Source organism: Anopheles arabiensis, chromosome 3, assembly GCF_016920715.1.
Source record: "Anopheles arabiensis isolate DONGOLA chromosome 3, AaraD3, whole genome shotgun sequence".
NCBI classification, from domain to species: Eukaryota; Metazoa; Arthropoda; class Insecta; order Diptera; family Culicidae; genus Anopheles; species Anopheles arabiensis.
Genome location: NC_053518.1, coordinates 92,410,165 through 92,437,831, shown reverse-complemented (window position 1 = coordinate 92,437,831; position 27,667 = coordinate 92,410,165). Strand labels below are relative to the sequence as shown.

Sequence of the window (27,667 nt, the reverse complement as noted above, 5' to 3'; positions counted from 1 at the left end):
GCGTTTGTTTTGGTCCGTCATGTTGGTAGCTCTGCACTGTTGTAAGGTTCCGCGGAATAAAAGCAAACAAGAATTTAATTTGTTAAATTTTAAAATAAATTTAATGTTAAAGCTTTTCGTTGGATTGTTTTCCTAAAAATATTAAACAATCACCTAATACAAGTTACCAATTGCATTTTGTGTTTTTATTTGCACAAAATCCATTCTTCATTCTTTTCGCATACAAATGTCATCCATAACACCTCGCAAACACCCGTCTGCCCTGCCCCTCGCAGCAACAACCCTACAACACACAGCTCTCGCTTGTTTTCGTGCAAAAAGAAACACGGAAAACGGGCAAAATCGTGCCTGCGTGACATGAAATAGTGCAATTTTTTCAAGGAAACCGTTTGGCAACCCACTCATACTGCAGAGGGGAGGGGATTGTGGAGGCAAAGCCAGTGATCGGTGCGTGAAAACTGTTCGCTTTCTGTGTTTTTGCTGTGTGAAAATGCGTACCCAGCTCGGCTGCTGGCAATGCGTAGAAGGAAAAGCCTGAAAAGTGCACCCACTGGGTGGGGAGGTGATTTAGTGCAAAGTGTGCTAAACTAAGTGAAGCAAACGCTTGCTGTTCTGAATGGAAGACGAGTAAAGGTGAAACGCATTGAGAAAGAAGCCGTATCTTCTGTGTATTGTGCAGTGAAAGTTCCAGTGCAGCGAGGGGAAGGAAAATGTAAAATGCCTAAGCACCCTCTCGCATCGTGAAAGTAAGACGAACAACAAGAAAACAAGCTCGGGAAGCAAAAACGTTCCTGTAAACATATACCCCCGTCGTACGCAAAAACAATCAAGCTCGCCAGAAATATCGGTCCCCGCGGTAAAGAAAATCACATCAGCACACACACGCACATACACACACACCCCCCAGCCCTAAATGTATCGTTCGTGGCACACACGTAACCCCCGCACGGTACAGCCAGATGGGATGTTGTGGTGGGGTGGCTTGTGCTAGAAAATAGGTTTTGCCGGTTGTTTACCACGGTTGTCGGAGAGAAGATGAGAACCGGGCTCGGCAGGAGGCGGAAAGGGAAAGCCGCCGCTGCCGTCACCGTCGGACCGCCGCCGTTCCTTGCCGATTGGGTATTGTGGGTGGCGTTGTCGCTGCTACTGATTGCGACCGCCGTCCGCACCACGAGTGTGTCACCTGGTGTTAATAATAGCTCCACCATCCTAATTCGACCCAGCCCCTATCAACCCGGACACGATGGGCAACGTTCTCCACTGGACAGTTCGGAAGGGAGTGGTGGTGGTGGTGGTACGCTGAGTTACAATGCCACCGAACGTGAGGGCAACCGGTCCGCCACAACGTTCGAGCAGTCCGCAAAACCATGCTGTGATAGTAATAGCACCGACCGGGCGCAGACGGCCTCTCCTTCCGCGAGGACGCACCGGGTAGTGATAGAATTTTCCACCAAAATCGTCCAGAACGAGTACATCGTCCAGTTCAACGGCTACTACAAACCGAAGGAGCGCGAAAGCTTCATTCAATCCGCCCTGAACGGATCCAAGGTAAGAAGCGTGGCCTACTCTAATGGGTGTACGTGTTGTCGCAATTAAACCTACATATCACTGCTTTTAGGTACAAAAGTGGCGCATCTTGCCACGGAACAATCCGGCACAGGATTTCCCGAGCGATTTCGACGTGCTAACGCTGGAGGAGGCGATCGAATTCGCGGACGATGGGTTGGCGCTGCTTCGCACCCATCCCTCCATCAAAAGCATATCCCCCCAGCGGATGGTTCACCGTGCGCTGAAGTATGTTCCCCTCCGGCAGTCGGACGCCCATCAGACCGATGCGGAAGAGGAGCAGGAAGAAGAGGAGGAAGAGCTGCCAGAACAACCCGAGCCCGAGCTCGAGCTGGACGATGCAGAAACGAACGATTTTATCGAGTTCATCCAAAAGCGCCGCCTAACAACGGAAGCTAATTCGTTTGCCCAGCAACCAGCACCACCGGCACCTCCGCCACAATCCCCCAACCGGCACACCAACCGGCGGTTGCTTCGTGCAATCCCACGCCAAATAACGGCGCTACTGAAAGCGGACGTGCTGTGGAGCATGGGCATCACGGGGCAGGGCGTCAAGGTGGCCGTGTTCGATACGGGGCTGGCCAAATCCCATCCACACTTTAAGCGCATCAAGGAGCGCACGAACTGGACGAACGAAAAGACGCTGGACGATGGCGTCAGCCACGGTACGTTCGTGGCCGGCATTATCGCCTCGTCCAAGGAGTGTTTCGGCTTTGCGCCGGACGCCGAGCTGCACATCTTCCGCGTCTTCACCAACAACCAGGTGTCGTACACGTCCTGGTTTCTGGACGCGTTCAATTACGCCATCCTGAAGAAGATCAACGTGCTCAACCTGAGCATCGGCGGGCCGGACTTCCTCGACCAGCCGTTCGTGGACAAGGTGCTGGAGCTGTCGGCGAACCGCGTCATCATGGTGTCGGCGATCGGGAACGATGGCCCGCTGTACGGGACGCTCAACAATCCGGGTGACCAGATGGACGTGATCGGTGTCGGCGGGATGGATTACGCCGACAACATTGCCAAGTTTAGCTCGCGCGGCATGACCACGTGGGAGCTGCCGTACGGGTACGGTCGCCTCAAGCCGGACATTGTCACGTACGGGAGTCAGGTGAAGGGCAGCAACCTGAACGGTGGCTGCAAATCGCTCTCGGGCACGTCCGTTGCCTCGCCGATGGTGGCCGGTGCGGTAACGCTGATCGCGAGCGGTGTGCTCGACCGGCCGGGAGTCGATTTGAACCCGGCCTCGATGAAGCAGGCGCTGATAGAGGGTGCGGAAAGGCTGGCGGACAACAACATGTTCGAGCAGGGCCACGGGAAGCTGAACATTCTGCGGAGCATGAAAGCGCTGGCAGCTTACCGGCCGCGCGTCACCCTTTCGCCGGCGTATCTGGACTTTACCGAGGACTACATGTGGCCGTACACGACGCAAAGCTTGTACTACAGTGCGATGCCGGTGATTGCGAACGTCACCATCCTGAACGGGATGGGTGTGTTTGGGCGGGTGATAAACCGACCCACCTGGCATCCGTACAGCAACGAGCACGGTGAGCTACTGAACGTTTCGATCAGCTACTCCGAGCAGCTGTGGCCGTGGTCCGGCTGGATGGCGGTACATATCGGGGTGAACGAGGCAGGGCGTGGATTTGAAGGCATCGCGCAGGGTCACATCACGCTGACGGTACAAAGCCCGCCGCAGGGCGAGAACGAACGGGAACCCCGGAACGGCACGGTCAGTTTCGCAATCAAAGTGCGCATCATTCCACAGCCTCCCCGGCAGAAGCGAATCCTGTGGGACCAGTACCACAGTCTGCGCTATCCGCCGGGCTATCTGCCGCGTGATAATCTGAAAATCAAATCCGACCCACTGGACTGGCGAGCCGATCACGTGCACACCAACTTTAAGGACATGTACACGCACCTCCGCAACGCTGGCTACTACGTGGAAGTGCTCGGTGCGCCGTACACCTGCTTCAACGCGTCCCACTACGGCACACTGCTCGTGGTCGATCCGGAGGAAGAGTTTTTCCCGGCGGAAGTTGCGAAACTGCGCGAAGACGTGCTCGAGCGGCAGCTAAGCGTGATCGTGTTTGCCGACTGGTACAACACGTCCGTCATGCGGCGGATAAAGTTCTACGACGAGAACACGCGCCAATGGTGGATGCCGGATACGGGCGGGGCCAATGTGCCGGCGTTGAACGATCTGCTGCGGGGGTTCGGCATCGCGCTCGGCGATCGTGTTGCGGACGGGTACTTTGATATGCGCGATCATCGGATGTACTATGCGTCCGGGGCGAACATTGTGCGCTTTCCCGTTGGCGAAGGGACGATTCTGGTCGAGCGGGATCTGCTCGATGAAGGGCTGGCGATAACGCAACCGGACGAACCACGCTCGAAGGTGCGGACGCGCACAGCCATCCTGGGAATGCTGCAAACCGATCGGAGAGTGTACGCACGGCTACAACCGGCAACGCCCAATCCGGAAGGAGCGCCACCATTGGCTCCACCGGACGAGCTACCGGAGGAGTGGGAAGAGGACGGTGGGAAGATCGATCGGGACGCAATCATCAACAAGCGCATCCTGCTGAGTGCTGCCGTCGGTGGTGCTGGTGGTGATGTTGAGGAGGATGAGGATGTCCCAAACGATGGTGGTGAGTTTAACCGGGACGATGCGATGAATCGTGTGGATGCCGGTGAGGAACCGCTGCCGGAAGACGACCGGGATGGTGATGATTTGGGACAGTTGCTGCGCGAAAGGACGAAGGCTGTGAAGCAGCACAATTCTACAACGGCCCGAACGGGTGGTCGTCCCGAGCTGCTGGCCGGTGGCCGGATTGCACTGTACGGCGATTCGAACTGTCTCGATTCAACGCATCTGGAGAAGCCGTGCTTTTGGCTGCTGGACTCGCTGCTGGAGTACACAATGACGGCGCATGTAACCAGCCTACTGCGTGATTTAAATGTCAGTCGGCAGGTGGAACAGATCGAAGGTAGGGCGTGGAAGGACTCTTTGGAATGAACGTATAGTAATGTTATTTGTTTTATTGACAGAAAACGTGAAGCTACCTCAGCGAATGCCGAACAACAATCTGCACCTGTACTCGAAAGTGCTGGTGGCTCACACGACAACGGGCGAGAAACGTCCCATACCTGTGTGTCAACGGCTAGAGTGGGAATATCCGGTCACGCTGAACATGTCCAGCTTAAGCTTCGGCACCGGTCCAAACGATCATCTACTCGTCCAGGAGCAGCAACAGCAGCAGCAGCAACAGCTTCTAGTGGTCCAACAGCGTCAGCTAAAGCAAGGCCCACCGCAACCAATCATGCCGTTGGTGGGGAACGAGCTCGTCTACAGCAGCCGTGGTCGTAGATTGGAAAGTCAAAAGGGTAAAATCTACTTTATCAAAAGATGATGAGCATTGTTTAAGTCATTTCCTTCGTTTTAGGTGGTAATGCCGCACTCGGCGCCAACGATGAACCAGACGTTCCCGGATGGCGCAACAAGAAAACGGATAAAATCCCCCCAAACGCACCACCGAATGGATTCAACGGTCCATCCGGTGCATCACCAACGGCCGGTACACCGATGGCGGTCGGGGTGAAGATAATTCCCCTTGCCGGAGGATCCACGGAAGACGTTGACTACTATGCGGAGAGTCGCGCCGGTGGTGGTGGTGGTGGTGGTTCGAATGGAGACCGTTCCAGTGGTACTGTTGGGGCGTTCTACTGGTTGGGCGGCTCGAAAGGTGCCGTGATGGTGGCACTGTTCGCGCTGCTTGCTCTACTGAACTGGGTGCGCAAAACGAAAGGACTCACGATCAAGCGACGGCTCAATTACGTCTTCAATAAGGTTGGCTTCTGAGGAGCTGAAGTACAGACACGGTTGGCTATACCAAAAGAGACGAGCGATAAGGCAACGAAATGGACCGGCTGGTAGTAGTGGTAGCTTAAGTTGGGGGAACAAGACTCGTTACACGGTAGGTGGTAAGGGAAGTATTTGCCAGCTTTTCGTATTAGGGCTCAATGTTGTTTTATGTTCTTGTTATTCTTCGCGTCGTAGGAGAGGGCGGTTCTAGTTCACTTTTTAGCTGCAGTAATGAACCTTTTTTTAATTTAATACTACTGTATGTTTAGCCAAGGAGAAGGAAATCAGTGCTGTTCTTCTGGTAGGTGTATCTTGTTGAAGATATGGCAATAGAAAATAGGTCCCCAAATGAGCGGTGTGTGTGTGGAGAGAGCAACAGCAAAAGATTAACATACATTATGTCACTCCGTATTGGTGTGAATGTGTTCCTAGCTATTCCCCGCCACCCGGGAAGGAATGCAAAATAAAGAAGAAAATATTTTTATATTTTTATAACGAACACACAAGCGTAAGGATTGCTTTGATTGCGAAACAGAACGAGAGCAAAGGAGACAAAAGAATAGTTGGACAAGCGAAAGAAAAGAAGTGAGGGAGAACGGAACAGTTTCTTGGAATGTTTTGGATCTCTGTGGAGTTGCCGTTGGGGTCAAACCGAGCGATCAGTGTATCGATGGCAGCCAGTGTGAAAAGTTGTGATGAAGCGGAACCAAGAGTGAAATTGCTTATATCAAAGTTGAATCATATCATTTCAAAGTGAACCAAAGCGACCAAGATGAGTGGAAATTGCAACCATTTTCTTTCAACCATTTCCCTCCCAATAACCGAACAACGAGTGAAGTAAGTTTTAGAGAGTATTTACATACATTTATTCTTCGTAGTAGTAGTAGTGGTGAGGTGGTTGTTCCCAATTGAGGGTTGGTTGAAGCAATGTAGTTTCTTTTAGAAAGTGCATCACTTTAGTTTCCATGGTTGTGTCGTTCTTTGGTATTTCTTCTATTTGGTTTGGTGGATTGTAGTTGGCTCTAATGTGTTCGTATTCTGGGCATTCAATTGTCAGGTGTTTAACGGTGGCGTCCACTGCGCAATTTGGGCATATTGCTGAGCTCTCGTTGTATCGAATGTGAAGATGCGCGTGATGCGGGTGTGTCCTATCCTTAATCTTATTATGGTTCTCTGGTAGCTGCGTGAAGGGTGATCATTCCAGGGATCTATTTTCCATTGCAGTTTTATCTGGTAATGCAGCCACCGACGAAAGTTGGCTCTGGATGACTTGTTGTGTTGTGATACGGTGGATGCGAAAACCAACGAAAGCTGATGTATTCGATGTTGGGAAGTTACTCTATATGTTGGATGTAGGGATTGTTGAAGTTTCCGTGTTCTATTGCCTCTAGTACCGGAGCGCTATCGGTAAAGATAACACACTCGGCGTTTTGAGGTGCTCTTTCTTCGGCTGCTTTGATGACAGCTATCGCTTCCGCTGAGAAGATGGTGGTGGGACAAGGCAGTTTGAGTTGTAGGTTTCTGTTTTATGTGTATGCTGCACAACCGGCGTTGGGTGGTAGAACTGATCCATTGGTGTAAATGTTGTAGTTTTCTTAGTAGTTATCGGCTATTTCGATAAAGTGTTGTATTATGACCAAACTATCTTAATGATGGGATTGTACCACGGTTTTTGCTTGTTTTTGTTGATGTCATGGCCTATGGTGAGTTTCATGTTGTATTTTGCTCGTTGAATAAAAGAGTTGGCGTTGATCCTTCCTTCTATTATTCTGCCTGCCATGTTGGTTATATTCTGCGTTATTAGATATGTCAGTGGAAGAACGCCGCATTCAACTAGTGCTGCATCGGTTGGACTGGTTCTGAAGCAGCCCGATATGTAATTGACGGCTCGGTGGTACGGTGGAGCGAATTGTTGGATAAGATCTGTGGAAGCTAGTGAGGCAATCTCCGACCCGTACAGCAGCCGCGGCAAGAACCAGCCCTTTAGGACTGCCAACAGCGCTGGGCGAGGGGTGTTATTCTGTGCCAACGTACGGGTAATATTTAAGCGAGGTATGGTGCGTCTTTTAATTTCCCTGCAGTGGGGCCCAAAGGTGAGTTTTTTATGAAAAATAATACCCAATTTGATTTTTTATTGTAATTTTAGGACGGTTGCGGACACGCGTGACTCCGCTTGGTATGTGTAGGATTTTACTTTTTGAAGCCGCTATGGAGTTGGTCCACTGGTGTACTGGTTGTTGTAATTTGCGTCGTGTAGTCTTGGCGTAATGGAGTGTGGAAACCAGTATGATGTCGTCAGCGTAGAGAAAGGTGTGTATTTTGACTGGGATAGATAGTAGGAGGGATTCGATGTGGTTGATGAGGAAGAGGGTGGGTGATAAGGAAGACCCTTGCGGTACTCCGTTCTCTAGTGGGAAGGGCGGCGGGAGGTGTGGGAGCCAAAGAGGATTTTGAATGTGTGATCAGTTAAACAATTTTGTAAGAAGGCCGTTAACCGGCATTAAGCCAATTGGTATATGATACTGCCGTGTGCGGTCAAAGGCCTTCTACAGGGCAATGTGTTTGCCTTTGTTTCTTGCATTGAAGAAACACTGCTCTAATGTCGCAAGGTATGTTTCCATACTCTTGGCGGGTCGGAAGGCGTGTTGGTGGCGCGTAGAGGAGTTAGCGGTCTTCAAGTTTTGTGATGAGCCTCTTATTAAGGATAAGAGAAGAGGTGTTAGCTGCAGGGTTAGTTTGCTCGTCGAATGTTTATGCATAGAGTTAGTACCAAATATCGAAAGCAGAAGTCTAGTTCGTTAGCGTTAGATCGATATCAGACGTTACTTTCGTTTGCGGGATTTGTGTTTCCCGCCTTTTGGTGGTTTTACTTTCGGTGGTGTGTTGTTGTTGCCGGGAGAAATTTCCTGCTTAATGATTGAGCCAGTGGAAGCATCAGTGGAGGTTGAGGAGGGAGTTTTTCGTTCCGGTGTGACCGGGGCAGAGGTGTTCGAGTCCTTGTTCGTTGCTGTGTTAGTGTCCGCGTTTGTGTTGATTGTGTCCATGCTTTTACTGTTCGAGTCGGCGTTTTCGGTGTCATTGTCTTTGCGTCGGGATTGGAGCTGGCTTTTGAAGAAGTCACGTTCCTCAATCACTTGCTGGAACTTTTCGAGGACCGTATTGAATTTCGAAGTGATGTATGCAATGGTAGCCGTTAACTTTTCTATTGTTGCGTCGCGTTCGGCCAGTGCCGTGTCGTTTTGTTGTTGTTGTTGTTGGTGGTGGTGGTGGTGTTTTTGTTGGTGTTGTTGTTGAGCGCCGGTCAGTCGCTTTTGGACGCCGGACTCGCCATTTTGACTATACAGTCTGCGAGCTTCGGAGTAGGTAATCCCACCCTGTGCCGTTTTGTGGGCGTGGATGGGAATTATTTGCACCGGGGTATCATCGATCAGTTTCTTAATCGCAAGCAGTTTGTCGAACTGCTCACGACTGCGTGTTTTCATTAGATATCGCGCGCCCTGGTCCATCGGCACGCAAGGCTCGATGGGACCGACGAACGGCGAGAGGCTTTTCTCGATCAAAAACGCGTTCTTCGGAATGGCAAAACCCTTCTGGGGCGCCAAAATCAAATATCGCGGTTCGCCCTGTACGTCCACTGGATCCATCCAGTCGGGGACCTGACGACCACTTTTTCTCGGGCCTGCCATCTTGCCTATGGCCTTACTGCACTAAGACGCACCAAACGCAAGTTCGCTTCCGTCCGTTGGCACAAAATAATCCCCCCACACAAGCACTAGTCTAACAGTCACCAAAAATAACCGGTACTCACCGCTGGCAAACGGTCACGAGGCAGAAAATCCACACTCCCTATGATTTGATGCTTTTTTTTGGTTGGCACCACGCTCCAAGCCCTTCCCCTCAGTGCGAATTTTCAAAAAGCCCACGCAAAGCTCCCACTCTCACCCCTCGGTCCACGCGAGATGCAGCGATGATGCGTGCGTGTCCTGCGCAGCACTCTCAGCGCGGCGTGAAGGTGCGAAAGAGACGACGCTATGGAAGCATGCAAAAAGCGCCCAGAGCTGGAAGCTTCCAATACTTTCGCTATCGTCGCGGGCAAAACGCTAGGATTGAAAACGATCTATTTGTATGCATATTTCGATAAAAGTGGGTAATTCGCATTTTACGTTCATGTAATTGCAGGCATCACTAAACCGGGGAACAGTTTCTCGATTCGACACATCTGCACAGGCCTTGCTTTCGGACGCAGTGACAGCGAACGTCAGTGTTTTGCTGTGCGGTCGGTCGCTAGCTGGAGCATTTGGAAGGTAAACATTGGAAAGGAAAGTTTGGATAAGCTGCAGTGAAGTTGTGCTTGTTTCGATGGGAAAGATGAGGCTGTCTGAGCGAATGGTTCAAAATAATCTACTCCCGTACTCGAAGGTGCTGGTTTGCTCACACGACAACGGGTGAGAATGTGAGACAACGAAACGAGCTTCTGACGGGGCAGCAGCCGTACAAAAGGTAATCTTTGTTTTACCGTCTGGTGGTGAGCATTTTGTTGATTCGTTTCCTTCGTTTTAGGAAATATCTCCATCTCTCCGTTTGGGACAGTTGCTGCGCGAAAGGACGAAGGCTGTGAAGCAGCACAATTCCACAACGGCCCGAACGGGTGGTCGTCCCGAGCGTTATTTGTTTTATTGACAGAAAACCTACCTCAGCGAATGCCGAACAACAATCTGCACCTGTACTCGAAAGTGCTGGTGGCTCACACGACAACGGGCGAGAAACGTCCCGTACCTGTGTGTCAACGGCTAGAGTGGGAATATCCGGTCACGCTGAACATGTCCAGCTTAAGCTTCGGCACCGGTCCAAACGATCATCAAAGGGTAAACTCTACATTATCAAAATATGATGAGCATTTTTTAAGTCATTTCCTTCGTTTTAGATAGTAATGCTTCACTAGGCGCCAACGATGAACCGGACGTGCCCGGATGGCGCAACAAGAAAACGGATAAAATCCCCCCGAAAGCACCACCGAATGGGCGGTCCATACACGGTAGGAAGTAAGGGACGTATTTGCCAGAAGGAAATGGGAGCTATTCTTCTGGTAGGTGTATCTCGCTGAAGAAAAGGAAAATGTCTATGGGAAAGGTCCCCAAATGAGCGATGTGTGTGTGGAGAGAACGACAGAAGCAGCAAAAAGATTAACATACATTATGTCAATCCGTATTTGTGTGAATGTGTTTCTAGCCCACACGGGAAGGAATGCAAAATAAAGAAGAAAATATGTTTATAACGAACACACGTAAGCGTAAGGACGGTGGCGATTGTTTGAAAGAAAAGGCCTCCTTTGATTGCGAAACAGAACCGGAGCAAAGGAGAAAAAGGAACAGTTTGGACAAGTTTGGACCGATCGGTGGCGGTGTGTTGCGAAAGAATGCAAGTGAGGGAGAACGGGACAGTTTCTTCGAATGTGGTGGATCTCTGTGGAGTTGCCGTTGGGGTCAAACGGATGGATGGATGGATGGATATCGATGGCAGCCAGTGCAAAAAGTTGTGATGAAGCGGAACCAAAGCGACCAAGAGAAGTGGACATCGAAACCTTTTTCTTTCAACCATTTCCCCAATAGCCCAACAACGAGTGAGGTAAGTTTTAGAGAGTATTTACATACATTTATTCTTCTTCGTAGTAGTAGTGGGGTGGTTGTTCAGAATGCATAAAATTGTGTTCCGAGCGAGTAACTTACAGCTAGGAGAAACGCTTAACAGCTAGATAATAGGGTGTACGTGACCGTACTGCACACGGAACTGGTCGCTTTCTGGTCCACACACTCATCCTGGGTAGTCGTCCGCCGTTCCATGACCGTGCACACAGCCTCCACTCCGCCGTCCCCCCATCGCTTACTTGGAACTGGTGTACTTGGTGACGGCCTTGGTGCCCTCGGACACGGCGTGCTTGGCCAGCTCGCCGGGGAGCAACAGTCGCACCGCCGTCTGGATCTCGCGGGACGTGATGGTGGAGCGCTTGTTGTAGTGCGCCAGGCGGGACGCTTCCGCCGCGATCCGCTCGAAGATGTCGTTCACGAAGCTGTTCATGATGCTCATCGCCTTGGAGGAAATGCCGGTGTCCGGGTGCACCTGCTTCAGCACCTTGTAGATGTAGATGGCGTAGCTCTCCTTGCGGGTCTTGCGCTTCTTCTTCTTGTCCGACTTGGAGATGTTCTTCTGCGCCTTGCCGGACTTCTTAGCTGCCTTGCCGCTGGTCTTCGGGGCCATTTTGCTTTGGGACTTCGAGCTGAACGGACGTGTTTCTGTCTGTCTGTCTAAGAGATTATAGTGACTTTGGTCCTTATGGACTCTTTCGTCACATGCACTAGAATCCTTTTGCAAAATTATATTAGATTATTTTCTCTTCCTCTCTGAGGGGGGAAATAAGGGATACACGGATTGGTAGGGATGGGATGGAGAGGTGGGAAGTTGAGGACTAGGGAAAGAACATATTTGAGTTGTAAAGTAACTCTGCCTTTTCAACTATTGAGGTAGCAGACTACTGGCCACTGTCCCCCCGTGCTGGCAGGAAGCAGAAATAGGATGAGAGAAAGCTCGGTGGGTTACCGAGAATATGGTCGTGGTCAGGCCGCGCTGTCCCCCCCATCCCTGTATCCAGCTTCTGGGTGACCAGACGCAGTATCCAGGACAGGAGTCCCAACGCAGACATCCCCCGATCAATCCCCGGGCCCACGGAACCTGCCACACTCCCCACCAATGCCCCCCCTCCAGCTAGGATTACAGCGAACCGGGTAGTCGAATCTACCCCATAAGTGGGTGAACTGTGAGGTAGTTCCGGCCTTTCGACTAAGGAGACGGGCAGACTACGTTTCCATAGTCAAATTCGTCCCCTAGTTTGAAAAATTACTTCCTCTCTTTTGTGTTGTAATAAGCAGTATACTCATTAAATTTCTTTATGCAAGTTTGTTATTTGTAGAAATTTTAGTATTTTTCCTAGTCCCTTTTTGTTAGGAGCGAGCATTTCGTCCAGATTGTGAGCTAGTTGGCAGGTTGTTCTATGTTGATCGTAAGCGGGGCATTCTATTAGTAAGTGTCGCACTGTGATGGTAACACCACAGTACTCGCAGAGTGGTGGGGGAGCATTTTCCAATAGGTGTGCATGTGTTAACCTGGTGTGACCTATCCTCAGCCTAGAAATGATCCTTTGATCACTAGGAGAGGGAAGGTCGTACCATGCTGCTGTGGATTTTTTTATCTGTCTTAGAAATCGGTCTATTTCTTTGTCCCATAGGGCCTGCCAACTGCTCCATAGTGCCGTTTCACAATATTTTACAGCATCTCTTCTTGAGATGGGACTGTCGTTTTCGTTTTTATCGCGCCGACCTTCATTGGCCAATGAATCGGCTATTTCATTGCCACGTATGCCTAGGTGGCTTGGCACCCAGCAAAAGGTGATATTGTTGATGTTTGGGGACTGTTCTATTGCTTGTATGTGGGGATCATTGCTTTTGCCATGTTCTAATGCCTTTAGCACACTAGCACTGTCCGTTAATATAATGTTGTGCTGTCCGGCTATTGCTGCTTCATCGGCTGCAAGGCTTATCGCTATGGCTTCTGCCGAGAAAATGGAGGTGAAATTTGGTAATTTAATGGCACATTTTGTTATGGATGAGTAGATGCCACATCCGGCTGCGTTGTTTGCTACCGAACCGTCTGTGTAGATGGCATGGGAGTTTGGGTATTTGGTGGTTAGTAGCTCTGTGAGTATTTGAAAACATTGTATGCTATTTAATTGGTCTTTATTATTGAAGATTTTAACTATTTTAACCGATGGTGTCGTCCATGGCCTATCTTTGGTGGTGATTAGTTTTTGAATGGTCGGTATATTGGAGTTGGTTATGTTTTTAAAGGCGGTGTTAGCATTCTTGAGAAGCGTTTCACAGGGAATGTTCTTCTCAAGGATGCGGAGTGTTGTTTTTATTATATTTAAGGCTATTACGTGGCTAAATGGTAGTTGACCGCTTTCGCAGTGCGTTGAAACTGTTGGGCTGGTAATGAAAGCACCGGCTGAGGATTTTATTGCAGTGTTGTAAACGGGTGCTATGAGTTTGTTGAATTTATTGAGGTGGTTTGAAAATAGTACCATGCCGTGTAGTAATTTTGGTACTAACCAGCAGTGCACTATCCGGATTAGTGTTTGTCGGGAAGCTTTTGTCTTCCGACAGCCCATAATTTTGAAAAAATTTAAGCAGTGTTTGGTGCTGGTTTTAAGCTGACTGAAGTGATCGGAAAAGGATAGTTTAGAATCAATGATGACTCCTAATATTCGGGCATTATTGCTGTTTTGGATCGGTCTATTGTTTATTGTAAGTGGTGTGGTAGGTGTGTCATGTGTGCGTGGGCAGATGTGTAGGATGGAGCATTTTGAGGGAGACAACTGGAAGCCAGTCCAACGGCACCATTGTGCAAGCTTGTTGAGTCCGGCTTGTAGGTTGTCCCTGGATTCGGCTGGTGTGCTTGCGGAAGATATCAGAAGGATATCATCCGCGTAAATCAATGGTGTGATGTTTAGTGGGATGGATAGGAAAAGTGATTCTATGCCGATTATGAATAGAATGGGCGATAGAATCGCTCCTTGTGGTACGCCATTTTGAAGGGTATGAACGGTGGATGTGTGAGAGCCTATTTGTACGGAGAATGTTCTATTTTGTAGAAAATCTACGATGAAATTAGGGAGGTTTCCTTGGAAACCCCATCGGTGGAGCTGGTCGAGAATTAAGTATCGCCATGAGCAATCAAAGGCTTTGCTTAAGTCTACGACTGCGCAGTCTGTGTGGTGGCGGTTTGTTTTTGCGGTATTTAATATTTCGTGTAGGTGGTTCAGGTATGTGTCTATACCCATACCATGTCTGAAGGCGTGTTGGTTTTGGTGTATTAAGTTTCGGGTTTCCAGTTCTTGGCAGAGCCTACGGTTGACCATCCTTTCGAGCACTTTCCCAATGCAATTGAGTAGTGAGATGGGTCTGTAATTGTCCACGTGGTGTCTGTTTTTGAAGGGTTTTGGGATGGGTATGGTTAAACTGTATTTCCATTCGCTAGGAATGGAACCAGTTTCCCATATGTGGTTGTATATGTTTAAAAGATGGGATAGGGCGGATGGGGGGAGGTGTTGTAGTAGAGGGTAGCCTATTGTGTCTGGGCCGGCCGAGTTGCCGCTGCACTTTTTGAGTGCATAGTGCAGCTCTGCCAGTGTGAAAGGTGTGTTGTATTGGTGTTGTTGTGTTGCGGTGAAGTTGTGTGGGTTCGTTTCGGAGGCTAATTTTGTTTTTAGGAAATTTTTCTGGTAATTGCTATTGGATGAAATGGTCTGAAAATGAAGGGCAAATTTTTCCGAAACTATTGCTGGATCCGTTATAGGATTGTCCTCGTTTAGGATAATTGGGGAGTTGGATTTGGTGGCTTTGCTATTGCTTTGCTCGTTTACCCAGGACCATATTTCTCTTGCAGAAGTGGAGTTGCTAACTGTTTTGAGAAATTTTTCGTCTGCGGCTTGTTTGGCTTTTTTAATGGCCAGTTTGGTTTCTTTATCGGCTATTTTGAAATTCTCCGCCAAAAAATCGGTTAGGAATTTGTTTTGTTTGTTTTTGTTGTTTATGCGGCGTCTCAGGTGCTTTCGCCTGTTTTTTATGGCTATTGCAACCTCCTTATTCCACCATGGAACGTACTTTCGTGGTAAGGTGCCGTTCGTTCGGGGAATGGAGGATGTGGCTGCTTCTAGAATAATATTAGCAAATACCTGTTCATTCTGATCGAGGATGTCCCAAGGGAAGGCACTCAACGCCTTTTGGTAGTCCTCCCAGTTGGCTTTGTCATACTTCCATCTGGGACGGATGGTTGTGGGTGGTGTGTTGCGATTGCATTTGATGATCATAGGAAAATGATCACTCCCATGCAGATCGTCCATTACTTGGATGGAAAAGTGTGGAACTATTGGGTAAGAGGTGGCACAATGGTCAAGGGACGATTGTTTGCCTGTGTCCGGCGAGAGTCTGGTGGGTGCTTTGTGGTATAGAACCTGTGTAAGATTGTTTTCGAATGTGTCCTGTAGGAGTGTTCCGCGGCTATTGGTGATTGCACAGCCCCAGTCCTTGTGTTGGGCATTAAAGTCGCCAACCAACATAAGGGGATGTGCAATTTGGTTAAAAAGGTTGTCAAGCGACAATTGCAGGTTTGGTGCAAGTCGATCGCTAGGTGTGAGGTAGATACAGACAATGGTGACCTCTATGGGGGTTTTTATTTGGATGGCTATTGCTGGCAAATCGGTTTGAAGGGTAACATTTTCAAAGGGTATGTGTTTTAGGATACCTAAGCAAACAGTATGTTTGAGTATGACTGCTGGTTTAGTTATCCAAGTGTAGTTATTTAGTAGTGGGTCATTAAAAAGGTGTTTTGATGAGTACGCTTCTTGTAGTGTTACTATTGTGGGTTGTGTTTGGGTTAATATAATTTTTAGTTCATCGATATTATTATGTACACTTCGTATATTCCAATTTAACAAAAAATTATGTTCGTTAGTTGGTGTGCTGGTAGGATTAGTGGCGTTAGGATCCACTTTTTAGGAAAAGAAATATCATTTGTTAGCAGAAAATTGGAAATTGAACATTGGTAATTCAGTATAAAAATTTATTTCGAGGTGAGTTTTGATTTCTTCGTTGCTGGTATTTTGACAGCTTCTCCCTCTTCGGAGGAGGAGGAGGAAGAAGATGAAAGGGAGAGTTGGTGTTTTGAGGTTAAGGTGGAGCCGGTAGTTGGTATGCTTGTGATGGTGGTGGTGTAGTCGGTTTCCGTATCCGTATCGGTTTGCTGTTCAGAGCTGCTGCTTTGATGCAGTTCATCGATGCGGGTGTTTAGTCGCGCGATCTGCTTGTTCAGATTTTCGATCGTTTGCGTGAGGCTGATTATAATTTGATCTTTCGGATCGACGGCTTGCGCTACGTTTATACGCTGCTGCACCGTGCTAGCTAGCGTTTGTTTTGGTCCAGAGGAACTGTCGATCATCTGCTTGGCTTCACGGTAGGAGCAGTTGTGGTCTATTTTCAGTTTTATCAACTGAGCTTCTTGTTTGTACTTGGGGCAGTTGGTGTCGAAAGCACTGTGTGCTCCACCGCAGTTTGTGCACTTTGCCGGCAGTGTGCACGGACCATGGGTTTTTTCGCCACACGTTGCGCAGGTTTCGCTATTTTTGCAATTGTTTTTGGTGTGGCCGAACTGCAAGCACGTGTTGCAGCGCATTGGACGTGGATAGTACACGCGTGTCTTGATGCGCTCCATGCCGATGTAGATATATTCAGGGATTTTCACTGCCTGCATTGTCACTACATATGAATTCGTGGGCACCGATTTGCCATCCGATTTGCGCGTGAACCGATATACGTCGGTGACATTATCTTCCTCGAGATGGGCCTTTATTTCGTCCACGGTGAGCGAGGCTATCGAGCCACACGTGAACACGAATTTCACATTGTTGTAGGTGGGATGCGGCTCGACAACGACCGCCACATTGTTCAGCAGTTTTGTGACCGTTTGGAGGTTAGTGTAGGTGTGTTCGGATCGGGTTTCTATTAAATAGGTTGAGGGGCTGATCAGCCTACCGTTTACTACCTTACCTTGGATGCGCTTTACCGTTTCGCTCAGGATCCAGGGATTGGTCGGAAGTGGAGATCCGTCTGCTGTGCGCAGAATCAGGTACCGCTTCTCTCCATGCTCGTTGTTGGGGTCCATGAATGCTGGCAGCGTTCTTCCCCTTTGCTCCCTCCCAGGGTGCGGGGGGAGACCAGCTGAGGTGGCCGGTGGCCCCGGCATCGTTGCTCACTTTTTCACCACTCGATAGAAAAAATACTTTTTGTTTTCCGAACTGATCGCAAGAGGAATTTGGATGATGGTTGCCCAAAGTTCTTAACAATTTCCTTTCCTTTGCTCTCAGCAGGACACTTCACTGGCTAGGCACGTGTGTCTCCTTCAACAAGTCACACGCTTCTGAACGATCCGTCTCGGCAGCACTTCCAACGAAACCTTCCGCGTCCAAAAATTTTTGCCCGACACCTACACTGGCTGGCAATTCTGGTTTCCGATTCTGAGAAATGGTAGTGCAAAAAAAAGAATGAAGAAAGAAGATAACGCCGACCGTCGATCGCGCCGAACAGGCCGGATTTCACTGTACACGGGGAGTCGGTGCATCTCTCGGATTCGACACGCCTGCCACGTTGGGGGAGCAGTGACAGCGCACGTCAGTGTTTTGCTGTGCGCTCGGTCGCTAGCTGGAGCATTTGGAAGGTAAACATTGGAAAGGAAAGTTTGGATAAGCTGCAGTGAAGTTGTGCTTGTTTCGATGGGAAAGATGAGGCTGTCTGAGCGAATGGTTCAAAATAATCTACTCCCGTACTCGAAGGTGCTGGTTTGCTCACACGACAACGGGTGAGAATGTGAGACAACGAAACGAGCTTCTGACGGGACAGCAGTCGTACAAAAGGTAATCATTGCTTTACCGTCTGATGGTTAGCATTTTGTTGAATCGTTTCCTTTCGTTTTAGGAAATATCTCCATCTCTCCGTTTGGGACAGTTGCTGCGCGAAAGGACGAAGGCTGTGAAGCAGCACAATTCCACAACGGCACGGACGGGTGGTCGTCCCGAGCGTTATTTGTTTTATTGACAGAAAACCTACCTCAGCGAATGCCGAACAACAATCTGCACCTGTACTCGAAAGTGCTGGTGGCTCACACGACAACGGGCGAGAAACGACCCATACCTGTGTGTCAACGGCTAGAGTGGGAATATCCGGTCACGCTGAACATGTCCAGCTTAAGCTTCGGCACCGGTCCAAACGATCATCTACTCGTCCAGGAGCAGCAACAGCAGCAGCAGCAAGCACCACCGAATGGGTTCAACGGTTCAACGGTCCATACACGGTAGGAAGTAAGGGACGTATTTGCCAGAAGGAAATGGGTGCTGTTCTTCTGGTAGGTGTATCTTGTTGAAGAAAAGGAAAATGTCTATGGGAAAGGTCCCCAAATGAGCGGTGTGTGTGTGGAGAGAACGACAGAAGCAGCAAAAAGATGAACATACATTATGTCAATCCGTATTGGTGTGAATGTGTTCCTAGCTATTCCCCGCCACCCGGGAAGGAACGCAAAATAAAGAAGAAAATATGTTTATAACGAACACACGTAAGCGTAAGGACGGTGGCGATTGCTTGAAAGAAAAGGCCTCCTTTGATTGCGAAACAGAACCGGAGCAAAGGAGAAAAAGGAACAGTTTGGACAAGTTTGGACCGATCGGTGGCGGTGTGTTGCGAAAGAATGCAAGTGAGGGACCGGGTTTCTTCGAATGTGGTGGATCTCTGTGGAGTTGCCGTTGGGGTCAAACGGATGAATGAGTGAATCGATGGCAGCTAGTGCGAAAAGTTGTGATGAAGCGGAACCAAAGCGACCAAGAGAAGTGGAAATTCCAACATTTTTCTTTCAACCATTTCCCCAATAGCCCAACAACGAGTGAGGTAAGTTTTAGAGAGTATTTACATACATTTATTCTTCTTCGTAGTAGTAGTGGGGTGGTTGTTCAGAATGCATAAAATTGTGTTCCGAGCGAGTAACTTACAGCTAGGAGAAACGCTTAACAGCTAGATAATAGGGTGTACGTGACCGTACTGCACACGGAACTGGTCGCTTTCTGGTCCACACACTCATCCTGGGTAGTCGTCCGCCGTTCCATGACCGTGCACACAGCCTCCACACAACACCCATCGCTTACTTGGAACTGGTGTACTTGGTGACGGCCTTGGTGCCCTCGGACACGGCGTGCTTGGCCAGCTCGCCGGGGAGCAACAGTCGCACCGCCGTCTGGATCTCGCGGGACGTGATGGTGGAGCGCTTGTTGTAGTGCGCCAGGCGGGACGCTTCCGCCGCGATCCGCTCGAAGATGTCGTTCACGAAGCTGTTCATGATGCTCATCGCCTTGGAGGAAATGCCGGTGTCCGGGTGCACCTGCTTCAGCACCTTGTAGATGTAGATGGCGTAGCTCTCCTTGCGGGTCTTGCGCTTCTTCTTCTTGTCCGACTTGGAGATGTTCTTCTGCGCCTTGCCGGACTTCTTAGCTGCCTTGCCGCTGGTCTTCTGTCTGTCTGTCTGTCTAAGAGATTATAGTGACTTTGGTCCTTATGGACTCTTTCGTCACATGCACTATAATCTTTTCCAAATTATATATATTTTTTTCTCTCTGAGGGGGGATAAGGGATACACGGATTGGTAGGGATGGGATGGAGAGGTGGGAAGTTGAGGACTAGGGAAAGAACATATTTGAGTTGTAAAGTAACTCTGCCTTTTCAACTATTGAGGTAGCAGACTACTGGCCACTGTCCCCCCGTGCTGGCAGGAAGCAGAAATAGGATGAGAGAAAGCTCGGTGGGTTACCGAGAATATGGTCGTGGTCAGGCCGCGCTGTCCCCCCCATCCCTGTATCCAGCTTCTGGGTGACCAGACGCAGTATCCAGGACAGGAGTCCCAACGCAGACATCCCCCGATCAATCCCCGGGCCCACGGAACCCGCCACACTCCCCACCAATGCCCCCCCTCCAGCTAGGATTACAGCGAACCGGGTAGTCGAATCTACCCCATAAGTGGGTGAACTGTGAGGTAGTTCCGGCCTTTCGACTAAGGAGACGGGCAGACTACGTTTCCATAGTCAAATTCGTCCCCTAGTTTTGTAATTATCTTCCTCTCTTTTATTGTGTAAGTATACTCTTAAACCTCAGCAAACAGTATGTTTTAGTATAGCTGCTGGTTTAGTTATTTAGCAGTGGATCATTAACAAGATGTTTTGATGAGTACGCTTCCTGTATTGTTATTATTGTGGGTTGTGTTTAAATTAATATAGTTTTGGTTCATCGATATTATTGATACTTCGTATATTCTAATTTAACAGAAAATTATGTTGGTTATTTGGTGTGCTGGTAGGATGAGTGGCGTTAGGATCCACTATTAAGGAAAGGAATTCTAATTAGTTAGCATAAAATCATTTAATATTCAGAATAAAAATTTATTTCGATGTGAGTTTTGATTTCTTCGTTGCTGGTATTTTGACAGCTTCTCCCTCTTCGGAGGAGGAGGAGGAAGAAGATGAAAGGGAGAGTTGGTGTTTTGAGGTTAAGGTGGAGCCGGTAGTTGGTATGCTTGTGATGGTGGTGGTGTAGTCGGTTTCCGTATCCGTATCGGTTTGCTGTTCAGAGCTGCTGCTTTGGTGCAGTTCATCGATGCGGGTGTTTAGTCGCGCGATCTGCTTGTTCAGATTTTCGATCGTTTGCGTGAGGCTGATTATAATTTGATCTTTCGGATCGACGGCTTGCGCTACGTTTATACGCTGCTGCACTGTGCTAGCTAGCGTTTGTTTTGGTCCAGAGGAACTGTCGATCATTTGCTTGGCTTCACGGTAGGAGCAGTTGTGGTCGATTTTCAGTTTTATCAACTGAGCTTCTTGTTTGTACTTGGGGCAGTTGGTGTCGAAAGCACTGTGTGCTCCACCGCAGTTTGTGCATTTTGCCGGCAGTGTGCACGGACCATGGGTTTTTTCGCCACACGTTGCGCAGGTTTCGCTATTTTTACAATTGTTTTTGGTGTGGCCGAAATGCAAGCACGTGTTGCAGCGCATTGGACGTGGATAGTACACGCGAGTCTTGATGCGCTCCATGCCGATGTAGATATATTCAGGGATTTTCACTGCCTGCATTGTCACTACATATGAATTCGTGGGCACCGATTTGCCATCCGATTTGCGCGTGAACCGATATACGTCGGTGACATTATCTTCCTCGAGATGGGCCTTTATTTCGTCCACGGTGAGCGAGGCTATCGAGCCACACGTGAACACGAATTTCACATTGTTGTAGGTGGGATGCGGCTCGACAACGACCGCCACATTGTTCAGCAGTTTTGTGACCGTTTGGAGGTTAGTGTAGGTGTGTTCGGATCGGGTTTCTATTAAATAGGTTGAGGGGCTGATCAGCCTACCGTTTTCTACCTTACCTTGGATTCGTCTTACGGTTTCGCTCAGGATCCAGGGATTGGTCGGAAGTGGAGATCCGTCTGCTGTGCGCAGGATCAGGTACCGCTTCTCTCCATGCTCGTTGTTGGGATCCATGAATGCTGGCAGCGTTCTTCCCCTTTGCTCCCTCCCAGGGTGCGGGGGGAGACCAGCTGAGGTGGCCGGTGGCCCCGGCATCGTTGCTCACTTTTTCACCACTCGATAGAAAAAATACTTTTTGTTTTCCGAACTGATCGCAAGAGGAATTTGGATGATGGTTGCCCAAAGTTCTTAACAATTTCCTTTCCTTTGCTCTCAGCAGGACACTTCACTGGCTAGGCACGTGTGTCTCCTTCAACAAGTCACACGCTTCTGAACGATCCGTCTCGGCAGCACTTCCAACGAAACCTTCCGCGTCCAAAAATTTTTGCCAGACACCTACACTGGCTGGCAATTCTGGTTTCCGATTCTGAGAAATGGTAGTGCAAAAAAAAGAAAAAAGAAGATAGCGAATAACGCCGACCGCCGATCGCGCCGAACAGGCCGGATTTCACTGTACACGGGGAGTCGGTGCATCTCTCGGATTCGACACGCCTGCCACGTTAGGGGAGCAGTGACAGCGCACGTCAGTGTTTTGCTGTGCGGTCGGTCGCTAGCTGGAGGTAAACATTGGAAAGGAAAGTTTGGATAAGCTGCAGTGAAGTTGTGCTTGTTTCGATGGGAAAGATGAGGCTGTCTGAGCGAATGGTTCAAAATAATCTACTCCCGTACTCGAAGGTGCTGGTTTGCTCACACGACAACGGGTGAGAATGTGAGAAAACGAAACGAGCTTCTGACGGAGCAGCAGCCGTACAAAAGGTAATCATTGCTTTACCGTCTGATGGTTAGCATTTTGTTGAATCGTTTCCTTTCGTTTTAGGAAATATCTCCATCTCTCCGTTTGGGACAGTTGCTGCGCGAAAGTACGAAGGCTGTGAAGCAGCACAATTCCACAACGGCACGAACGGCACAACGGCCGAGCTGCTGGCCGGTGTACGGATTGCACTGTATGGCGATTCAACGCATCTGGAGAAACCGTGCTTTTGGCTGCTGGACTCGCTGCTTCAGTACACAATGACGGCGCATGTAACCAGCCTACTGCGTGATTTAAATGTCAGTCGGCAGGTGGAACAGATCGAAGGTAGGGCGTGGAAGGTCTCTTTGGAATGAACTTATAGTAATGTTATTTGTTTTATTGACAGAAAACGTGAAGCTACCTCAGCGAATGCCGAACAACAATCTGCACCTGTACTCGAAAGTGCTGGTGGCTCACAGGACAACGGGCGAGAAACGTCCCGTACCTGTGTGTCAACGGCTAGAGTGGGAATATCCGGTCACGCTGAACATGTCCAGCTTAAGATTCGGCACCGGTCCAAACGATCATCTACTCGTCCAGGAGCAGCAACAGCAGCAGCAGCAACAGCTTCTAGTGGTCCAACAGCGTCAGCTAAAGCAAGGCCCACCGCAACCAATCATGCCGTTGGTGGGGAACGAGCTCGTCTACAGCAGCCGTGGTCGTAGATTGGAAAGTCAAAAGGGTAAAATCTACTTTATCAAAAGATGATGAGCATTGTTTAAGTCATTTCCTTCGTTTTAGGTGGTAATGCCGCACTCGGCGCCAACGATGAACCAGACGTTCCCGGATGGCGCAACAAGAAAACGGATAAAATCCCCCCAAACGCACCACCGAATGGATTCAACGGTCCATCCGGTGCATCACCAACGGCCGGTACACCGATGGCGGTCGGGGTGAAGATAATTCCCCCTTGCTGGAGGATCCACGGAAGACGTTGACTACTATGCGGAGAGCCGCGCCGGTGGTGGTGGTGGTGGTGGTGGTGGTTCGAATGGAGATCGTTCCAGTGGTACAGTTGGGGCGTTCTACTGGTTGGGCGGCTCGAAAGGTGCCGTAATGTTGGCACTGTTCGCGTTGCTTGCTCTACTGAACTGGGTGCGCAAAACGAAAGGGCTCACGATCAAGCGACGGCTCAATTACGTCTTCAATAAGGTTGGCTTCTGAGGAGCTGAAGTACAGACACGGTTGGCTATACCAAAAGAGACGAGCGATAAGGCAACGAAATGGACCGGCTGGTAGTAGTGGTAGCTTAAGTTGGGGGAACAAGACTCGTTACACGGTAGGTGGTAAGGGAAGTATTTGCCAGCTTTTCGTATTAGGGCTCAATGTTGTTTTATGTTCTTGTTATTCTTCGCGTCGTAGGAGAGGGCGGTTCTAGTTCACTTTTTAGCTGCAGTAATGAACCTTTTTTTAATTTAATACTACTGTATGTTTAGCCAAGGAGAAGGAAATCAGTGCTGTTCTTCTGGTAGGTGTATCTTGTTGAAGATATGGCAAAATAGGTCTCCAAATGAGTGTGTGTAGAGAGAGCAACAGCAAAAGATTAACATACATTATGTCAATCCGTATTGGTGTGAATGTGTTCCTAGCTATTCCCGGCCACACGGGGAGGAACGCAAAATAAAGAAGGAAAATATTTTTATATTTTTATAACGAACACACAAGCGTAAGGATTGCTTTGATTGCGAAACAGAACGAGAGCAAAGGAGACAAAAGAATAGTTGGACAAGCGAAAGAAAAGAAGTGAGGGAGAACGGAACAGTTTCTTGGAATGTTTTGGATCTCTGTGGAGTTGCCGTTGGGGTCAAACCGAGCGATCAGTGTATCGATGGCAGCCAGTGTGAAAAGTTGTGATGAAGCGGAACCAAGAGTGAAATTGCTTATATCAAAGTTGAATCATATCATTTCAAAGTGAACCAAAGCGACCAAGATGAGTGGAAATTGCAACCATTTTCTTTCAACCATTTCCCTCCCAATAACCGAACAACGAGTGAAGTAAGTTTTAGAGAGTATTTACATACATTTATTCTTCGTAGTAGTAGTAGTGGTGAGGTGGTTGTTCCCAATTGAGGGTTGGTTGAAGCAATGTAGTTTCTTTTAGAAAGTGCATCACTTTAGTTTCCATGGTTGTGTCGTTCTTTGGTATTTCTTCTATTTGGTTTGGTGGATTGTAGTTGGCTCTAATGTGTTCGTATTCTGGGCATTCAATTGTCAGGTGTTTAACGGTGGCGTCCACTGCGCAATTTGGGCATATTGCTGAGCTCTCGTTGTATCGAATGTGAAGATGCGCGTGATGCGGGTGTGTCCTATCCTTAATCTTATTATGGTTCTCTGGTAGCTGCGTGAAGGGTGATCATTCCAGGGATCTATTTTCCATTGCAGTTTTATCTGGTAATGCAGCCACCGACGAAAGTTGGCTCTGGATGACTTGTTGTGTTGTGATACGGTGGATGCGAAAACCAACGAAAGCTGATGTATTCGATGTTGGGAAGTTACTCTATATGTTGGATGTAGGGATTGTTGAAGTTTCCGTGTTCTATTGCCTCTAGTACCGGAGCGCTATCGGTAAAGATAACACACTCGGCGTTTTGAGGTGCTCTTTCTTCGGCTGCTTTGATGACAGCTATCGCTTCCGCTGAGAAGATGGTGGTGGGACAAGGCAGTTTGAGTTGTAGGTTTCTGTTTTATGTGTATGCTGCACAACCGGCGTTGGGTGGTAGAACTGATCCATTGGTGTAAATGTTGTAGTTTTCTTAGTAGTTATCGGCTATTTCGATAAAGTGTTGTATTACGACCAATCTATTGTTGTTATGCTTGCTGATGTGTTGCATAGACCGGTCTATCTTGTTGATGGGATTGTACCACGGTTTTTGCTTGTTTTTGTTGATGTCATGGCCTATGGTGAGTTTCATGTCGTGCTATGCTATCTCAATAAAAGAGTTGGCGTTGATCCTTCCTTCTATTATTCTGCCTGCCATGTTGGTTATATTCTGCGTTATTAGATATGTCAGTGGAAGAACGCCGCATTCAACTAGTGCTGCATCGGTTGGACTGGTTCTGAAGCAGCCCGATATGTAATTGACGGCTCGGTGGTACGGTGGAGCGAATTGTTGGATAAGATCTGTGGAAGCTAGTGAGGCAATCTCCGACCCGTACAGCAGCCGCGGCAAGAACCAGCCCTTTAGGACTGCCAACAGCGCTGGGCGAGGGGTGTTATTCTGTGCCAACGTACGGATTATATTTAAACGAGGTATGGTGCGTCTTTTAATTTCCCTGCAGTGGGGCCCAAAGGTGAGTTTTTTATGAAAAATAATACCCAATTTGATTTTTTTATTGTAATTTTAGGACGGTTGCGGACACGCGTGACTCCGCTTGGTATGTGTAGGATTTTACTTTTTGAAGCCGCTATGGAGTTGGTCCACTGGTGTACTGGTTGTTGTAATTTGCGTCGTGTAGTCTTGGCGTAATGGAGTGTGGAAACCAGTATGATGTCGTCAGCGTAGAGAAAGGTGTGTATTTTGACTGGGATAGATAGTAGGAGGGATTCGATGTGGTTGATGAGGAAGAGGGTGGGTGATAAGGAAGACCCTTGCGGTACTCCGTTCTCTAGTGGGAAGGGCGGCGGGAGGTGTGGGAGCCAAAGAGGATTTTGAATGTGTGATCAGTTAAACAATTTTGTAAGAAGGCCGTTAACCGGCATTAAGCCAATTGGTATATGATACTGCCGTGTGCGGTCAAAGGCCTTCTACAGGGCAATGTGTTTGCCTTTGTTTCTTGCATTGAAGAAACACTGCTCTAATGTCGCAAGGTATGTTTCCATACTCTTGCCGGGTCGGAAAGGCGTGTTGGTGTTTGTAGAGGAGTTAGCGGTCTTCAAGTTTTGTGATGAGCCTCTTATTAAGGATAAGAGAAGAGGTGTTAGCTGCAGGGTTAGTTTGCTCGTCGAATGTTTATGCATAGAGTTAGTACCAAATATCGAAAGCAGAAGTCTAGTTCGTTAGCGTTAGATCGATATCAGACGTTACTTTCGTTTGCGGGATTTGTGTTTCCCGCCTTTTGGTGGTTTTACTTTCGGTGGTGTGTTGTTGTTGCCGGGAGAAATTTCCTGCTTAATGATTGAGCCAGTGGAAGCATCAGTGGAGGTTGAGGAGGGAGTTTTTCGTTCCGGTGTGACCGGGGCAGAGGTGTTCGAGTCCTTGTTCGTTGCTGTGTTAGTGTCCGCGTTTGTGTTGATTGTGTCCATGCTTTTACTGTTCGAGTCGGCGTTTTCGGTGTCATTGTCTTTGCGTCGGGATTGGAGCTGGCTTTTGAAGAAGTCACGTTCCTCAATCACTTGCTGGAACTTTTCGAGGACCGTATTGAATTTCGAAGTGATGTATGCAATGGTAGCCGTTAACTGTTCTATTTTGGCGTCGCGTTCGGCCAGTGCCGTGTCGTTTTGTTGTTGTTGTTGTTGGTGGTGGTGGTGGTGGTGGTGGTGGTGTTTTTGTTGGTGTTGTTGTTGAGCGCCGGTCAGTCGCTTTTGGACGCCGGACTCGCCATTTGACTATACAGTCTGCGAGCTTCGGAGTAGGTAATCCCACCCTGTGCCGTTTTGTGGGCGTGGATGGGAATTATTTGCACCGGGGTATCATCGATCAGTTTCTTAATCGCAAGCAGTTTGTCGAACTGCTCACGACTGCGTGTTTTCATTAGATATCGCGCGCCCTGGTCCATCGGCACGCAAGGCTCGATGGGACCGACGAACGGCGAGAGGCTTTTCTCGATCAAAAACGCGTTCTTCGGAATGGCAAAACCCTTCTGGGGCGCCAAAATCAAATATCGCGGTTCGCCCTGTACGTCCACTGGATCCATCCAGTCGGGGACCTGACGACCACTTTTTCTCGGGCCTGCCATCTTGCCTATGGCCTTACTGCACTAAGACGCACCAAACGCAAGTTCGCTTCCGTCCGTTGGCACAAAATAATCCCCCCACACAAGCACTAGTCTAACAGTCACCAAAAATAACCGGTACTCACCGCTGGCAAACGGTCACGAGGCAGAAAATCCACACTCCCTAGGCTTCCAGGCTCCTCGGGTTATGGCGTGGGTTGAGAAATGGCGTCGTAGAAAACTGCAGAATACTATGGCGTATAGCGTCGCAGAATACTGGGCGCAAGCGTTCGCAGCGTGTTCACTCTCCGAATGCTAGAACACAATTGAACAGGATTTGATGCTTTTTTTTGGTTGGCACCACGCTCCAAGCCCTTCCCCTCAGTGCGAATTTTCAAAAAGCCCACGCAAA

General features: G+C 48.8%; 4 protein-coding genes and 2 long non-coding RNA genes across 12 annotated transcripts in view; 4 read left to right on the top strand and 2 right to left on the bottom strand.

Moving 5' to 3' along the window:
* The first annotated feature begins 246 nt into the window (after positions 1-246).
* On the top strand, positions 247-18,637 carry LOC120900548 (membrane-bound transcription factor site-1 protease). Of its 3 annotated transcripts, XM_040307682.1 has the most exons (5): positions 247-447; positions 525-1,548; positions 1,619-4,553; positions 4,615-4,950; positions 5,010-5,914. In XM_040307682.1, the coding sequence occupies exons 2-5, from the start codon at positions 1,036-1,038 to the stop codon at positions 5,423-5,425; spliced, it is 4,200 nt and encodes a 1,399-aa protein (XP_040163616.1). In that variant the 5' UTR covers positions 247-447; positions 525-1,035; the 3' UTR covers positions 5,426-5,914. The 3 variants fall into 3 exon arrangements, with proteins under 3 accessions (XP_040163616.1, XP_040163617.1, XP_040163615.1); XM_040307683.1 differs by lacking the exon at positions 5,010-5,914 and adding an exon at positions 18,318-18,637 and having other exon boundaries at positions 247-1,548; positions 4,615-4,808; XM_040307681.1 differs by having other exon boundaries at positions 247-1,548.
* Positions 7,575-10,286, top strand: LOC120900564. Its single transcript, XR_005739218.1, has 3 exons — positions 7,575-7,738; positions 9,608-9,928; positions 9,989-10,286. It is a non-coding gene; the product is annotated as an uncharacterized LOC120900564 (long non-coding RNA).
* The window catches only part of LOC120900559 (histone H2B), an 18,973-nt gene continuing 2,360 nt past the window's right edge, over positions 11,055-27,667 (bottom strand). Inside the window, exons 2-3 of one of the 3 annotated variants that reach the window (XM_040307698.1) lie at positions 19,200-19,570; positions 11,055-11,283 (exon numbers count right to left, since the gene is read on the bottom strand). In XM_040307698.1, the coding sequence (XP_040163632.1) occupies positions 19,220-19,570 (351 nt within the window). In that variant the 3' untranslated portion in view covers positions 11,055-11,283; positions 19,200-19,219. Of the gene's footprint in view, positions 11,284-18,970; positions 19,571-27,667 lie in introns of those variants that run through there. The other 2 variants (XM_040307697.1, XM_040307696.1) reach the window with 2 other exon arrangements.
* LOC120900560 (histone H2B) overlaps positions 11,164-27,667 on the bottom strand; it is an 18,847-nt gene continuing 2,343 nt past the window's right edge. Inside the window, exon 2 of the mRNA XM_040307699.1 lies at positions 11,164-11,683. Within this exon, the coding sequence (XP_040163633.1) occupies positions 11,309-11,683 (375 nt within the window). The 3' untranslated portion in view covers positions 11,164-11,308. The remainder of the gene's footprint in view (positions 11,684-27,667) is intronic.
* Positions 17,693-24,040, top strand: LOC120900553. Of its 2 annotated transcripts, XM_040307690.1 has the most exons (5): positions 17,693-17,749; positions 22,151-22,346; positions 22,408-22,668; positions 22,730-23,065; positions 23,125-24,040. In XM_040307690.1, exons 3-5 carry the CDS (start codon positions 22,602-22,604, stop codon positions 23,319-23,321), a joined length of 600 nt encoding a protein of 199 aa, XP_040163624.1. In that variant the 5' UTR covers positions 17,693-17,749; positions 22,151-22,346; positions 22,408-22,601; the 3' UTR covers positions 23,322-24,040. The 2 variants fall into 2 exon arrangements, with proteins under 2 accessions (XP_040163624.1, XP_040163623.1); XM_040307689.1 differs by lacking the exon at positions 17,693-17,749 and having other exon boundaries at positions 22,108-22,346.
* Positions 25,380-27,667, top strand: part of LOC120900563 — a 3,372-nt gene continuing 1,084 nt past the window's right edge. The window contains exon 1 of one of the 2 annotated variants that reach the window (XR_005739217.1): positions 25,380-25,633. This is a non-coding gene — a long non-coding RNA (uncharacterized LOC120900563). Of the gene's footprint in view, positions 25,634-27,524 lie in introns of those variants that run through there. The other variant, XR_005739216.1, reaches the window with a different exon arrangement.

Excerpts from the sequence above, each read along its gene's own strand:
- LOC120900548 (XM_040307682.1), top strand. The coding sequence starts at position 1,036 with ATGAGAACCGGGCTCGGCAGGAGGCGGAAAGGGAAAGCCGCCGCTGCC. Across the intron at positions 1,549-1,618 it reads CCGCCCTGAACGGATCCAAG|GTACAAAAGTGGCGCATCTT; the intron begins GTAAGAAGCGTG and ends CACTGCTTTTAG. Across the intron at positions 4,554-4,614 it reads GCAGGTGGAACAGATCGAAG|AAAACGTGAAGCTACCTCAG; the intron begins GTAGGGCGTGGA and ends TTTTATTGACAG.
- LOC120900553 (XM_040307690.1), top strand. The coding sequence starts at position 22,602 with ATGACGGCGCATGTAACCAGCCTACTGCGTGATTTAAATGTCAGTCGG. Across the intron at positions 22,669-22,729 it reads GCAGGTGGAACAGATCGAAG|AAAACGTGAAGCTACCTCAG; the intron begins GTAGGGCGTGGA and ends TTTTATTGACAG. Across the intron at positions 23,066-23,124 it reads TAGATTGGAAAGTCAAAAGG|GTGGTAATGCCGCACTCGGC; the intron begins GTAAAATCTACT and ends CCTTCGTTTTAG.